Source organism: Populus euphratica, unplaced genomic scaffold, assembly GCF_000495115.2.
Source record: "Populus euphratica unplaced genomic scaffold, PopEup_1.0 scaffold1130.1, whole genome shotgun sequence".
Taxonomy (NCBI): domain Eukaryota; kingdom Viridiplantae; phylum Streptophyta; class Magnoliopsida; order Malpighiales; family Salicaceae; genus Populus; species Populus euphratica.
In genome coordinates, this window is record NW_011500462.1 from 22,575 (window position 1) to 38,113 (window position 15,539).

At 32.9% G+C, this 15,539-nt stretch overlaps 2 protein-coding genes across 2 annotated transcripts; both read right to left on the reverse strand.

Moving 5' to 3' along the window:
• Nucleotides 1-4,899: 4,899 nt before the first annotated feature.
• Nucleotides 4,900-10,767, reverse strand: LOC105114827 (protein disulfide isomerase-like 1-6). Its single transcript, XM_011011518.1, has 12 exons — nt 9,927-10,767; nt 9,635-9,764; nt 8,576-8,741; nt 8,306-8,424; nt 7,492-7,572; nt 7,325-7,414; nt 7,141-7,212; nt 6,988-7,056; nt 6,306-6,386; nt 5,813-5,947; nt 5,486-5,539; nt 4,900-5,387 (listed from the first exon to the last, which is right to left on the reverse strand). Exons 1-12 carry the CDS (start codon nt 10,646-10,648, stop codon nt 5,292-5,294), a joined length of 1,815 nt encoding a protein of 604 aa, XP_011009820.1. The 5' UTR covers nt 10,649-10,767; the 3' UTR covers nt 4,900-5,291.
• Nucleotides 10,768-11,772: 1,005 nt separating this feature from the next.
• Nucleotides 11,773-15,210, reverse strand: LOC105114828 (uncharacterized). The gene is made up of 3 exons (XM_011011519.1): nt 14,231-15,210; nt 12,621-12,806; nt 11,773-12,370 (listed from the first exon to the last, which is right to left on the reverse strand). Exons 1-3 carry the CDS (start codon nt 14,693-14,695, stop codon nt 12,092-12,094), a joined length of 930 nt encoding a protein of 309 aa, XP_011009821.1. The 5' UTR covers nt 14,696-15,210; the 3' UTR covers nt 11,773-12,091.
• Nucleotides 15,211-15,539: the final 329 nt, after the last annotated feature.

Consider the following 15,539-nt stretch of genomic DNA (forward strand, 5'->3'; position numbering starts at 1 on the left):
ATTCCCATGATCAAAAAAAAAACCATTGAAAAAAAACCCCCCAGCCAATCACACTGCTGTAACGATTTCAACTTTATGTATGAACAACATTTGGACAAGAACAAGGTATAAAAACTGTTAGCAACTATTTCACGGCACCACATCTATAAATTGAAATTATATAATATTAATATACTCCACTTAGAAGTTAACTATTGTATTGACACTGTTTTATAACGGGTTCATAATATTTTTAAAAAATATAAAAATATATTTTATGTTTTGAAAAATTATATTTAAAAATTGATTGTCATGTTGGATTCAAGATAATTAGATCTAAAATTCATTTTTAAATCTAAATCTCTTAAATCTCGCTGACAAGCTAGATCTAAGAGCTTTAGATTTAACAGTTTATTGTACCCATTACTTTTAGGTTTAGTGATCATGATAGACCTAAAATGATTGAGTTTGACACCTATATCTAATCTAAGTTACTTGGGTTTGGCTCTTCTAATAATAATAATAATAATAATAATATTAAATTTATCTTACTCAAGTTTTTATAATTTTTTCTCGATAGTAATAATATATTTTTTTAATTTATTAATAATAATGATAGCAATAGTAATAGTAATTGTTGTTATTATTTTACTTTTCAAATTAAATATATAGTTTTTTTTAGTGTAATAATATTTTTATAAAAAACATTATTAATAATATTAATAATAAATTTATTAATCAAATTAAATGTTAAGGGATGTGATGTTTACACAGCCTTTTAAAATTTTTAAAATGCTTCAATAGAAATAGCACGAGTGGATTGCAATATCAAGTTGTGTTATTTTTCTTGATTTTGTTAATTATGATAGTTTATAAATTATTTTTTTCATTATAGATTTATAAGAAAAAAAACATGATTATTATAGCATTGTTATTGCATTTCAAAAATATTGTTGAAAAAAATTAATTTTTTTCTTTTTTAATTAAGTTTTTTTATTTTCAAATTATTTTAATGCATTAGCATTAATAATTAAAAAAATATTATTTTAATATATTTTAAAATGAAAATATTTTTGAAAAAAAATATCAATAACAACAATAAAATATAATTTCTAATGAAAGAATAATAAATTCATAAACATAAAAAATAAACTATTTTAATATTTGCAAACTTAGACACGCAGGTCTATTGATCTAGGCGTGAGTCTGGCTGATCCAAGTGAATGAGTCTCCAAGAGTCTGGTAGACATGCCTGACACTAATATCAGATGTTTGGCAGTTATATCTTTTTTTAATACTAGATCTCAAAAAACTTAAACAAATCATTATATTCTCAATCATTTTTTTTTAATATCAAATATATTCTATTAAAAAAATAATCTTCCTCCCATCTAGCAAGTTCCTTTAGCCAAAACAGCCTTATTATTATATTGCTTTAATTCATAATCACTTGTATCTAAGTAAACAGTAAAATGGTGAATAACATAAACTCCAAGTCATTTAGCTTCTGTTGTTATATATGCATGGAGATGCAAGAATTCATAATCATGATAATAGTTATTAGCTAGTCCTTATAGACCATGCAAGAAAAGCTCCATTGAATGAATGTTGTAAAATTCTTTTGTCTAATTGAGTTGATTTAGCAGTGTTTGTTTTCAACTTACGAGCTATGTCAAAATAATATGGGGCATTTTATAAAGATTTCAATATTACATAGCTCTAAACATTGATTAAATAGTTCAGGATGTTTGAATAGTAACCTATAAACAATAAATTATGGCATTTGTTTTTGTTTTCAATAAAACATGAATAATTAGGTGAAAAAATGGTTAAACAAAGTTAATAGAAGTTGCGAAAACATAAATTAAACATGTTATAGACAAAAATGTAAAAAAAAAAAAGGGTTTTTATGTGTTAGCTTTCCCGAATATCATACATATAAATGAAACAATAAAATAAAACTATTTGATGGTTATTGTGATCATATTAGACAAATTTAAAGTTATTTAGTTTAAAAATTTATTGCCTGAAGATCTGATTTTTTTTGCTTTGAATAATTCTTTAAATATTGAGTTGTCGCATCCTATAAGTTATCCAATTATTCAGCACTCAGCGGTAAACCACATGAACAACCCATGAAAAATCTTCCAAATCTCTATTTAGGAGAAAAAGATTGTTATGCCTAGAGTCATACTTAATTAAATTTATGTATTTTTGATCAAATTACAATTAATTAAATCATATAAGTTTAATTTTTAAGTAATGATTCTTAATGTATAACCCATTAGGTTTCAATTATATTAGTCCAAATATAAATTCTAATTTTAATTAAATGATTTATGATCAATTCAACAATTGATTAATTTATATTTAAAGATCAGATGTATCGTCTAGCAACATATCATAATCCTCTAAATATTAAAAAAAATCATTAGTGGTTTGACTTAAACTTTTAGTGACTGGTTTCTCAGTATAATTAATATTTTTTCAGTAATATTGTTCAGATTTAACATTAAAGCATTAAGTATGTCTACCATATTAAATCATGTTTATTCTCTATATAATAATCATTAATCATTTGAATAAAATTTAAAAAAATTTTTAAGTCTCATTTCATTCTGGTCAAAAATTTATTAGTCAATACTATTTGAGAACAAATGAAACATTTTCTGTTAATGTTACATCCAATTTCTGTCTTGATCACTTAAGTACCTTCATATATTTAATGTTACATTCATCACCTTAATTAAGAAAACATCTAACACGATCAAAACATAATATTCTTTATATAAGATAACTTAGTGATTTCAAGTCTAAGGATCACTTACACAACTGTCACATAAGTCTTTTCATAGATATGAGTGATCTATCCATATGGAATTCTCATGCAAGTCAGTTCAGTATATATGTTTTATAACATATACTTACATATTAGCTCTAGGTATTCCTTACATATGAACTTATAAGAACAACTATTTTATTGCATAAAGAAAAGAATATAATATGTATTAATCACTCTATCTCTAATAAATATCCAATATTTAAAAGAATATCGACCATGAACATTTTAAGAACAATGCTTTGATGCAACATGAATTCTATAATTATAGCAACTTGATAATTTTTGTATTACAAAACATTTTTGTCTTATAAACTTTATCTTTACTATAGATTCATTAATTTAATATTATATGAATATTAAAGATAAATTAAGTATTTATCAATAATAAATATATATTTACATGAATTTAATAATATTATATATAACTAACCAATTTACTACAAAAAATCTTATATCAACATTTTATAACCTAAGGATCTTTACCAACCAAATTGCACAATATACTCACATCAAATATTTCATTACATGCATCGCCATAAATCTTTTTATTTATTATCATGGTTATAAAATTACAATTATCGTAAGGCTTGAGCGAGTTCGTGTTAAGAAAAAAAAAAAAAGGTTAAGACATTAATTTGGTTTGATAAAGTTAAAAACTCTAATTGACCAATAACCTAGATAAAATCCATTTTAAACCTGATTTTTAATATATTGACTTTGTTTTATTTTTATTAAAACAATGTTATTTTAATCTTTTAATATATATGTGCGTGAACTTGAAACTCTTTTCATTTATAACTCATCTTAAATTTTATAACAATGTTAATTATATTATATTAGCTTACTTAAAACTCCTCTCTCCATTTATCTCTTAATTCAGGAAGTGATGTCTCTATATATACTTTGCGTTTATTTTAGGATATTTGACTAATCTTCACCCCATTTATTGTTCTTCATACTTTGATATGGGCGATGAAGTGATCATTTCCTACCTAATATTTGATCTGCATAATTATGCGCTTGAGTGCTGCAACAATTTACTAAAATTCACCCTAGCTAGATTATATTATTCCTTATATATAGCGAACTAATTAATATTTCCAACCTAATTGAGGTTCTGATATGTACCCTTCACAAAGATGAATTAATTTGTGCCATGCAAAATATAATAATGTTTTTCTGTAGGAAGTTTGACATTCTTTGAGATGATAAACTTTATAGGACTATTGTTATTCGTCCTTAGAATTCGTAATCTGTGGCTTATCTTTTGATACAGGCGTCAAGTGCCACAGCGACCTTTGCTATGACATTTTCTGCATCCATGTCAGTAGTTAAGCATTACCTTCTAAAACGTTTTCCAGTCCCTTATGGTGAGTAGTTTACTGATCAACATTTGAGCACCTAAACTAGAATTACATGCTGCATTAGAGCATTAGAAACCAGTTTCTTTCAGAATTCATCGTCTTTAATTTCCAACACAGCTCTATACTTGGTGGTTGTGGCGACTGTTGCTTCCTTCTTAGGGCAATCTGTTGTGAGAAAGCGAATCAATTTACTAGGAAGAGCATCACTCATCATCTTCATCCTGTCCTCCACAATTTTTGTGAGCGCAATCTGTGACAACACAGTTTCTCATTGATTGATAATAGAAATGGATTTCCTTGGTGGGCTTTTCTTTTTCCTTTTTCCTTTCAATAATAATGGTTTGTTTTCCTCTCCAAACAGGTGGAGTCGGGATAGCAAATATGGTTGAAAAGACTGAACGAGTACATGGGATTTTTTATAACATTTGTTCATATGAAGCCTAGTTTATTTTAGGACAATAAACCTTTTTCATTCTTTTTTCGATTGTCTCAATCTGGAAAGCCTTTCCATCGGTTATTTTAGCTTCGATTCTTTGAGTGCTTGATTCCAGTTGCTGAATACTCCATCTTTGGCGAGCCCACATGTCCAAAAACTGTTCACATTGGCTTTAACCAGTGGATGGTCCTTAATAATTCAAGTTTCACAGTGCCCATGGTGGACTGGCAGGTAGTAGTTACATGTATTTAACAGAGACAACTTGATAACAAATCGTGTCCAATAATAATTAAGATAGCAAATGCTCCGAAGACAAATCCCACAAAAGGCATAAATTTCATTGGTATTGTGATTTATCAGTATAATAACGAAATAGCAACAACCAGTATTCTCTTAGTAACTATTCTCTGTCAGTCATCAATTGACCAGTATACAATGGAACTGCATTTCAGTCTGGTAGATTGTGGACAGACTATTTAGAGTTCGCAGTTATTAAGAATGGCCGCTTGCTTTAGTTGTAACTCTTGAAAACTGTGGTAACCAACGCAAGCAAATTTAAATTACTTGAATTACTTCACACAACATATCTTCCAGAATCCCATTTAGAAACTCATCCAGCTTCTTGTTCTTTGATCAAGTTATATTCTCACTGCTCCTATTCACTATACTTCTATAGTTCATCTTTGGGGACATCCTCTTTAGCTCTCAAAAGAGATTTGATGACTGTTGCCAGGTCCTTTGAGCTGGATTTTGTTGAAAGCTTGACCTGCACAATGAAATAGGTTTCATGCATCAGATTCTAAAATCTGCATATACAATTAAAAAAGATTGAATATGGAAATGAACATATCCTGAAATTATTACCGGATTTGCTTTATCCCCAACAGGATAAAATAGAAGTGTTGGATAGTCGTCCACCTACAACAATTAATAGTAACAAAGGATTATAAGTTCATCATCAATTATTATAAGGCTACTTGGCTGAAAGAGAAAAAAAAAAAGTTTCTTCATCCCAAATGTTGAGGAACAGTTTTCTAACAGATTGATTACTAACTTGTACTGTTAAGCAACCAGCCAATATGATAGATTTGAATGCCAGGTGGCATAAAAGCCACCTGGTAAATTTCACATATCAAATACAGTTTTCTCTCGATGATTTGCAACAAAATTGTGTTGAAGCAAATCTCTTACCTGCAGTTTTGGATGTTCGTTTGCAGAAGCATCTATCCTTGCAAAAACTAAATTGTCTACACCTTTAAACTGCTTAGCCAACTTCTCGATCTGCTTAGTTGTAGTCTCACAGCTGATGCACCATGGTGTATACACCTGCCATTAACGTTTTCAAGAAAAGAAGTTGAAATAGATACTAGAAGCAGCATCCACTTAATCTTATGGTCTATAAGGTATTTTAGACAAGGGCGGCAGGCATATGGTTTCAGAAGATGCAGTTCACTTGAAATAGACTGTAACGTAATGAAAATGACTAAACATCTTTATCATTTTCTAGAAATGTTAGTTTCAGGGAAATCAGTTATATTGCATGTTTCCCGCCTCTGGTTACATAACCACACTCATTTCTAACATTAAAATGCATCCCTCCTAAATCAGAAATGAGAATTTTTTCTCCATCCAAACTTGCAGGGCTTAAACCTGAGGTGCATGGTTACAGTGAAATTGAGCTTACCTCTAGAAGTACATTCTTGGGACTGCTCAAAACCAAGTCATCAAAAGTCTTCCCTACAACGACCTGGAGAATTTTCTCTTTCTGCAATTTCCCGTAATCACAGGATAGTTTAAAAATTGAAATCAATGAACCAGCATTACAAAACAATTCCAAGGTTCATCACTCTCAAGAACATGAAAATAATGTGTTTGGATGAAGGAAATTGAAAGTAAATCAAGTTTTCACAGGATGAAAGGAGTCCAATGTACTTTTAATGGAAATTAAACAAGTTTGCTTTGATGATATTGTTCTCTTTCCTCCAATAATTATCTAAAAATTAGAATATTATTGAAGCATAATAATACCACAACTATTTATCTTAATTTCCATCAAGGCACAGCTATACTACATAAGCCATGTGTGACTTTCTGCACATTGCCATCTATCAAAAATTTAAAGCAGGGTCACAAAATATCATGACATGGATTGTTCAAGAAATTTTCCTCCAGAATAGAATGGAACTTCTCCAGCTGACCAACTGCTGCAAAGCATCATCAAAAGCCTGCCTATTCCCTAACATGCAAGCATTATTCTCATGTCTTCTTCAAAAAGGAGAAGGGAAAAAAAAAAAACTAACAATCCCCCATGCTTCAATCACACGTGCATTACCATAATCAATTTACAGAAAGTTAATAACACTCACATTATCAGGTATTGGTTGTGATTTGAAGTAAGGTGACAGACTACCATGCAGAAGCCTCGAACAGAATTCCTACATAGGCCAAATTATATCATATTAGTTAAGTTGGATATTCTCAAAGGGGAAAGAAATAAGAATAGTGAAGAAAAAAATTACTTCTATGTTGCTTGGTGTTGGATTGGACTCTAATAAATACTTTGAGCTCATTCTGTTGTCAAAAGCAGTCACCTATCAAGCCAGTACATGTAAATTTCATTGAGCTATAGCTTCAGCAAAATATACAAGTGAAACTACCGCTGGAACTTGAAGAAAACAATTAGTTGCTAGCTAGGAAACTAACCACTGTATTTTCTGAATCTTCAATCCCAAATAATGTTAAGAAGGGCTTTGCTTGGTTTTCATCTGCAATATCTATGTATATGAACATTATCTGCACCAGAAGGACAGAATCAGGAAATTAAGCTAAGAAAAGGCAGCAACTTCAATTAAATTACCCAAAGCAAGTACCTTTGATATGAACTTTCTGGCAATCTCTTGAAGAGGCTGAATGAGATTTTTGAAATCATCAGCATCTGCAAAGACAATAACCTGCAGAAAAAGGAAGTCATCTCAAAATTTACTCCACCAGACCACTTTAGCATGATTAGCATTGTTTTTAGTGTAGCCGTTGATATAGAGAACATATGACAAATGTTCTATTATTGCTATTTACATGATTACTGATGTGACCATGGGATAAACTTCTCACTTAACAAATGCTCGAGGAAGAGTCAAAATCAAAGTTTCCAACATGGGCACCAGATCTACTTGTACAGTTTCATTACAAATGGTTAAAAAAAAATTGAAAGTTTCTGGAAGAGTGCTGCTATGCGGCCTGGGTTTGATTTTGCTGTACATGTTTAGCTTTATATGTGGGTTCTCTCATTCTAGAAAATCTAAGAGGTGAATGATAGAAGACAGTGTAAGTGCTGCTATGCGGCCTGGGTTTGATTTGGCTGTACATGTTTAGCTTTATATGTGAGTTCTCTCATTCTAGAAAATCTATGAGGTGAATGATAGAAGACAGTGCAATACACACTATATTATACTGTTGCACACTGCATAAAATTCCGTATCTCATCATATATGGAAAAATGAAGGAAAATCAAATTATTTAGAAGCACTGATATGCCTTGAAAAATAAATGAACAAAGAACAATAGATTGACAATAAAAAAAAGTTAACATTTAGAACAATGGAATCAAAAAATTAATTTCTGCCATAGCAGTGCCTCATCCTACTTTTTCTGCATTCACAATGCATGTAAGTTACAAGTATCAACCTGAAGTTTGACAGGACTGGAGTAAACTCTGGCAGAGTTCAGTTCAGTAAGAATGGTAACAAGGGGAAACTTGTTATATTCCAGAAACTGTAATATTGTGTCCTTTTCAAAGATCCCTCCTACAAAGCAGACAAGTTTCCATTCATGAATTCAGTAAATTGAGGCTGATTGGCATAATTCATTAAACATGAAAAACAAGAAAGAACGTCGGAAAGGCAATCTCTGTAAAGATGAAACAGGGTACAAGTTGGTTGAACATCAGCAACTCACCATAAGCTGTGTATTTTTCAGGCTCACTTTTAACAATTCCAATGAAATTGTCTTTAGCATTGATATTTGGGAAGAGAATTTTAGCAACAGCAGAGCTGCTCACTTCAACAAACTGGATTTCATTGTCAATGGTTGCTGCTTTTATAAATTCTTCATAATCATGTCCCTAAGAAAAGTTTCATGTTTATTAAGAGAAATCCCAAAAATGTGAAGACATGTAAAACTTGATCTGGTAAATAGAAAATTTAATGCATTGAAACATCAAGGGGTTAGTAGAACTATGAATTACAAAAAAGCATAAAAGCTTAAGATGCTTACAGCTACATATAGTTGCTAAAGACTAGTAAAATCCCATGAATATCAAAGAGGAGAAAAATTGTAGTGATGAGATGATGCTCAACCATTAAAAATCTTGTTACCTTTCAAACTCTGAATTTTTAAAATATAGTTGACTGTGCTGCATATTATATCAAACTTTCATAAGCAAGTGTTATAAGCAAAACAAAACTACATAAAACTAAACCTCACCATCCCTCATCATCAACATATTAAAAACAATTGAAGAAAATAGTTTGCAGAACGATTCTTGTTAGTAAAACTGAGTTGAAGTCATGGACCATCATTTACTTCAGTTAACTGCAGCGTACCAATTCTGCCAGGAACTATAGCATGCTGGAGGTGTTTGTTAGATAGCTAGAAGAAATCCAACGCAAAAACATTCAGGTGTTATAAGCTCTAAAGCCTAAGAGACGAGATGAGCACAAAGTTCAAAATCAAACATCGAACACCAACCAGTCAGGCAAAAAGATGCAACATATGTAAGACCCAATTAACAGAACAGTCAATGGTGATAAAGCATTCATTTAACAGCCCTTTCTCAAAGCACAACACTCCACCTTTGGTTAACTGTCATGAAGTGCAACAACTCCGCCATTGAGGCAAGGACCGAGTGCAAATTCCAAATGTGCGTTTCTGTATTTCATTGACTACTCGCTAGCATGTTTATACTTCAGATAAAAATTTATCAAAGAAAACATGAGGCAGTTTAAACATACATACCTCAAATTTATCAAAAAGACCAAGAACAAACAAATGATACTTCTTCTGAAAATCCTCAGCCTCCACACTTGAACTTATCCTAATAACAGGCACACCTGTCTTTTTCCTAGCCCAGATCACTATATCTTCCCTGATTTCAAATTAATCACACGAAATCAAACAATCAAGATCGAGCACAACTAAAAAAAAATTGTTTAACAAGGCAAGAGAACAATTTAAGAAAAACTTCTGTTAATCACTGGTAATTTGACATTAGGAAACAAAAGCATTAAAACCATAAAAGGAGACATACCCGGAAAATCCACCAGTGTAAACCTGAGAGGTCCCGTTGACAAAAAGAAGCAGAGTAGGGAAGCCTTTGATCCCAAGAGTTGAAGCAACTTTTGGGTACCTTTCAGCATCAAGTTTAGCCATCAAGACAGGACTCCCCAACTCCTTGAGCTTATTAGCAGCCTCAGCAAATTGAGGCATAAGCTCAGCACTTCTTACACACCAAGGTGCATACCCAAGAATCAACACAAACTCATTCTGATCAGTAATCCTTCTCGCATTATCACTGTTCAGCTCAAGAACTATCCTCTGTGCTTTGGACAATACCTCAGCCTCCTTCTGTTGGTCACCTTGCTGCTGCTCTTCTCCTCCTCCTCCTTCTTGCTCATCAATTGCTATCAATTCTTGTAAATCACTATCAGCACCGTCATTATCAGTTTCAACTGTTGGGTCTTCATTGGCAGTGACAAAGATGGTAGAAGTGAGTAAAAGGAGGATGGTGAAGGTGCAAAGCATAGATCTTGAGGTGGGTTTTGCGGGAAACATGCTGGTTTTGTTGAAAGGAGAGGTTTTTCTGTGTTGTTTGAGATTTGTGTAGGTGGGGGGTTGAGGGTTTTCTGAATCTTGGTTAAAAGGTTTTGATCCGGAGATCTTCCTTAATTGGTGGAGGTTATTAAGGGAGTCATGCGTAAAAGGGCAAAATTGAGAGATAGGAATGAACGTGAAGGGCAGTATTAAAGTCATGTCTACATGATATATAAAAAAAATAAAAAAAAATCATGTGTCCTTTCCTTATGATTAGAAAATCCCCTTGCCTGATCAACATGAACAGTTTGTGGCTATTTGGGAACAATTTCTTCTTCTGACGAGCATGCAGAATTTTTGGTTATTTGGAAATTGGGTGTAAATACTGAAAATATTTATAAAAAAAAATATGTAATTTTTTTATTTAATAAGGGAATTTTTGGTTATTTGGAAATTGGGTGTCAATACTGAAAATATTTATAAAAAAAAAATATGTAAATTTTTTATTTAATAAGGTGAGAATATATTAAAATAATATTTTTTATATGTTAAAATTTATTTTTAATATTAATAAATAAAAACGATTCAAAAATATGAAAATATTATTAATTCAAAATTAAAAAAATAAAAATTCTCAAAAAATAGCAAAAATAAATACACTATAAACGAGATGCCTCCTTTACATTCTTTTTATAATCTATAAAAGCCCTTCTCTGTTCATCAACTCCAAGTCTACAATTTGATTTTTAATATGTTTGGGTTAGGTTTTTTCATGATTGATGCGTATTCTGCTGGCTGGGTCATAGACAGAACAGACCATTTACTTTGAATCTACAATTTGATTTTTAATATGTTTGGGCTAGGTTTTTTCATGATTGCTGCGTATTCTTCTGGAATGAGGCATCCATGAAGATTATCTTCCTCAAGGAGGATGGACGGATGAATAACCTCGTGATCTCTATCTATTGATTGTATTAGTACCAGCTGCGGCTTCTTCGTTCTGACATTTCTTTTGATGAAAACGTTTATAAAATGTTTCCGGCAACTTGTGAACTCGGTAAGCGAAAGTAATTTTAACACATCCATGGCAACACACCCCAATTCCTTGCTGTCAACTTTGTCAACTTTCCACATCTCTCAGTCTGGACAACCCAAAACCAGAAAGAGATTAACATTTGTGACAGTGACATAACATCCCTTCTGATTCATTCCTAATGGGAAAGGAACACTTCAGGACAGGAAGAGCTTATTTGCAGTGCTTTACAGCGCTAGCATTGACTGAATGCTGCTAAATCATAGGTTGGGATCTGGGGAGAAAGAAGAGCCCTTGTACACTTACTGCCTGATGATTGATTGTGCTTCATGTATTTTCGTTCAACAACAACATTAATCTCACTTCGAAACAATATACATGCAATCTTTCTTACATCTATCACTTTCGGCTCTTTCATACAGTATGCACACATTCATACAAATACACATTTATTACCACATATCTTAAACATGGGAACAAGCCGAGAATGAAAGACGGAAATTTCACTTGAATCGATTTCTCTTCTCAATAAAATGGAATTCATGCAAGGACAGCAACTCAAGATGCTGTATTCACAGAGTGATACCACAAAGCCATCAGGCCATAGTTCGCAGCATGGCAGAAGGACCTCAATCATAGGTGCATGTATTTTTCTTGAACTTGATAGGTTTAGAGCTGCTAGAATCAATGACCAAGGGACAGGAGATTTGTCTTCGATGCTTTGTCCTGACCAGCTTTCCTACCACATTGCCTCGTGATTTAACATCAAATTTCAGTGTCAATGGAACTACAATACCAGTTTGTGAAACTGTTAGACTTGATCCAGCTCCATACAAAGGAACCTTATTTCCTTCCACAATCACTGATACAGTCCTGCGACTCTTTCTTGGCTGATAGTATTTCTTCAACTGCGGCATTAAATGGAAATCAGTAACACTCATTATTGATTTTGATACCAATTATAGACCAAGTTCTCTAATTGGAGGAATGCAAAGAGACATCATGCAATTACTTCAAACTTGCAACACAAAGCATAAGTTCTTGACATAATTTCAAAACATTTTAAGTTCTATTGGCTTTGAAGGGTCTATCCCGAATCCATCGAATCCTCACTGATTTGGATTAAATATTATTACATGGTAATGCAAAGGATTGTACCTGACCAGTTGCGATGGGGACCTCTGAGTATATAAGATTGATTGGTGTGGAGCTGACATGAATGCCAAATAGTGTAGCAGGGTTGTAAACACTCATCCTCAATGAACCATTCACTGTAAGCAGCTTTGTAGGAACACCAGAGGAGTCAGTACCTTCCCCAACATAAAAATTATTTACGGCCAAGCTCTGCAAGATTCAGATTTTCCATTAGAAATGAACTTCAACAGAGAAACATGTTACCTCAAGAACCACATTGACTAGTTAGTGAGTGACACACACTAAACGGCTTAATTCATCCTGTGATGGAGATATGTTTGGGACCATCCAAGGCTAATTCATAGAAATATTATCAAGGCTTCAAATACAATGACTCCCTCTGACTAGTTGAACCACGCTAATCACAAACTCTGAGAATCTTCCAAAGAAGACAGGAAAATGATACAAAGAAATGGCTTTTAAAGGTTGATGATGAATCTCAGCAAGTACAAGTCCCAGATATAGATTTTAAATCCAATTAGGGTGGCACAATAACTCTGTGTTGGTCCTTTTGATCACAGAATTCAGCTGGTTGATTGAATTATTCAGCTGTATGTACAGGGAGTTTCAAGTCCTAGTTATTTAGAAAGATGGCCTTCCACAACATTTTTCATTGTCTGGACATGGTAACAATGAAAAAAAAAGACAATGACCTGAACTAGAGTACGGGTAAATATCCTCACTAAGCAATCATGCAAAATATCCTCTCTAAGCAAAAATATTTGACAGAGGCTTCTTTACAGCAGATCAATTTTGTCTAAATAAAGACAACCCTTGACATAGAAGATAGTGGATCTAAGGCTATGGAACATGCATGGGTGTGGGCCTTTTGTCAAAAAACAATCAGCTTTAACTACATGCATTGTACTATTGACCATCTCCAGAGAATTAACCATTGGCTGCTAGTTTCCAAGTTCCTATACATTTCCACAGATTCTAGAAGTAGTTATGGATGAAAATACAACCAAATGGAAAGCTACAAGTATAAGGTCCCTATCATACACTTTCTGATTAAGTACTAGAAAGGTCCCTATCATACACTTTCTGATTAAATACATCAGATTCTTCCTTTTCTTCTTCTTCTTCGTCGTCTTCTTCTTCTTTATATCCTATCAATATAACAATGCTTGAAATTGTACAGCAGTCACATACATGTACTCGATCAGACAATTGGACTAGATCCATCAACAAATCAATGGTGCTTACAAACTCTAGACGTTCAAATTGTATAATAAGAAATGAAAATGTTAAGCAAACAGTTAAAGTGAAGTCAAATTTTCTTTGTGGCATCTGTACCAAATTCCAACTATTTATTGTATTTATACTTTATCTGTTCCCTAGAGCTTTAAACAGCCCAATTATTTCAAAATGAATAACTTATTGCAACATTGATTCAACCTGATGAAATAAATGCTTGTATAACAGTTGCAGAAAAGGTACAGCAGCATTAATTTACAGTAATGTCCATTCTAATCCACTTACAAAGTTCAATTTTCGGCGAGAAAATGTTTGTTCTAATGACTGTATTAAGCAGACCAGATAATAAGAGAAAATGAAACTTAAAACTGGCATACCTTGACAGTAATCTCTGCTTTGTAAGGCCTGCTAGCACCCCATATAATCAAGCAAAAAACTGTAAACAAAAACACAAAACTTAACAGAGCAATCAAAGCCTGAAACCTTCTGGTAAACGCTTTATCCTCATCATCATAGTTCCCTTCTTCCATGATAACATTACACTCAGGCCACCCCTTATCATTCCACCCCTTATTATCATTTCTTTTCCTGCTACCACTTTTTCTCCCTGAAGAGGACCTAAAGATCCCTGAAAACCTACTAGCCGACGAGTTCCTTGAGTGGCGACCATAAGAAGGGTGTGAAGGTGACTCCATTGGACTTGGTTGCATAGAAGACGACTTGTCTCCATCATGTGAGTCCCTTGAAGGGCTTTGTACGTAATATGCAGGACGTTTTGGAGACCTTGAAGGTGAAGATGGAGCTAAACTAGTAATATCAGATTCAGATTTTGCGGAAAGCATTGTAAAACAACAGCGTCTTTCCTAGTTTTAGACACTATAAACAATGGAAGTAATGAGACAAGAGAGTTGAGCTTATATGTTTCCACTCAGAAACATTTCCAATTTTGAGATAAGGACTTCAACAACCAATCCAAAAACCAGCACGAGTGATTCAATAGTACAGGAAACTGGAGATGTCTGTACCTTTTTAGTGAGAAACTAAGCAAAACAATAGCATATACTGATAGAAATGACCTGGTAGCTAGTGTAGAATCAAGAAATGGAAATTTGAGCAGGAACCCAAAACCTGGAATGACCACAGTAATCTAGACTCTTAATGGAAAACTCTTTTATGACACAAAGTTCTTGAAACAAGCACTGGCGACACGCACAAAAAAGATAGTAAGGGCACTAGAACTGTTTACGCTTTATTATAGCTATAGTGACAGCACAGCCACAAGGTCACTTCTCTATGTTATCTATCTAGCTGTTCTTCTCTCAGTGCATGAGATGAAACTTGTGTTGGAGGTAGATACTTTCTTTTTATCCACGACCCAATGAGTAGTAGTAGGCTTCGCATGTTAAATTAGGCTTGGATTGGAGGAGCATATGGCAGAGCCTCAGGTTCGGCAAAGTGTCGGCAGGCTAACATGTTATTCTAATGCAAGATTTGGTTGCCATGCCTTTTCCTTCTTTCTTTCTTTTATTGTGGTCTTGACTACGCACCTAATTAGATTCGTTTCTTGTCTGCGTCTTGCTCCAGCTCAATGCCTTGGTGGATTATAGACATCAACGACAACATCATCGTAGATTTTAAAATATTTTGTATGGTTACTGGCCTGAGTATGATTTTTCAAATATTCTT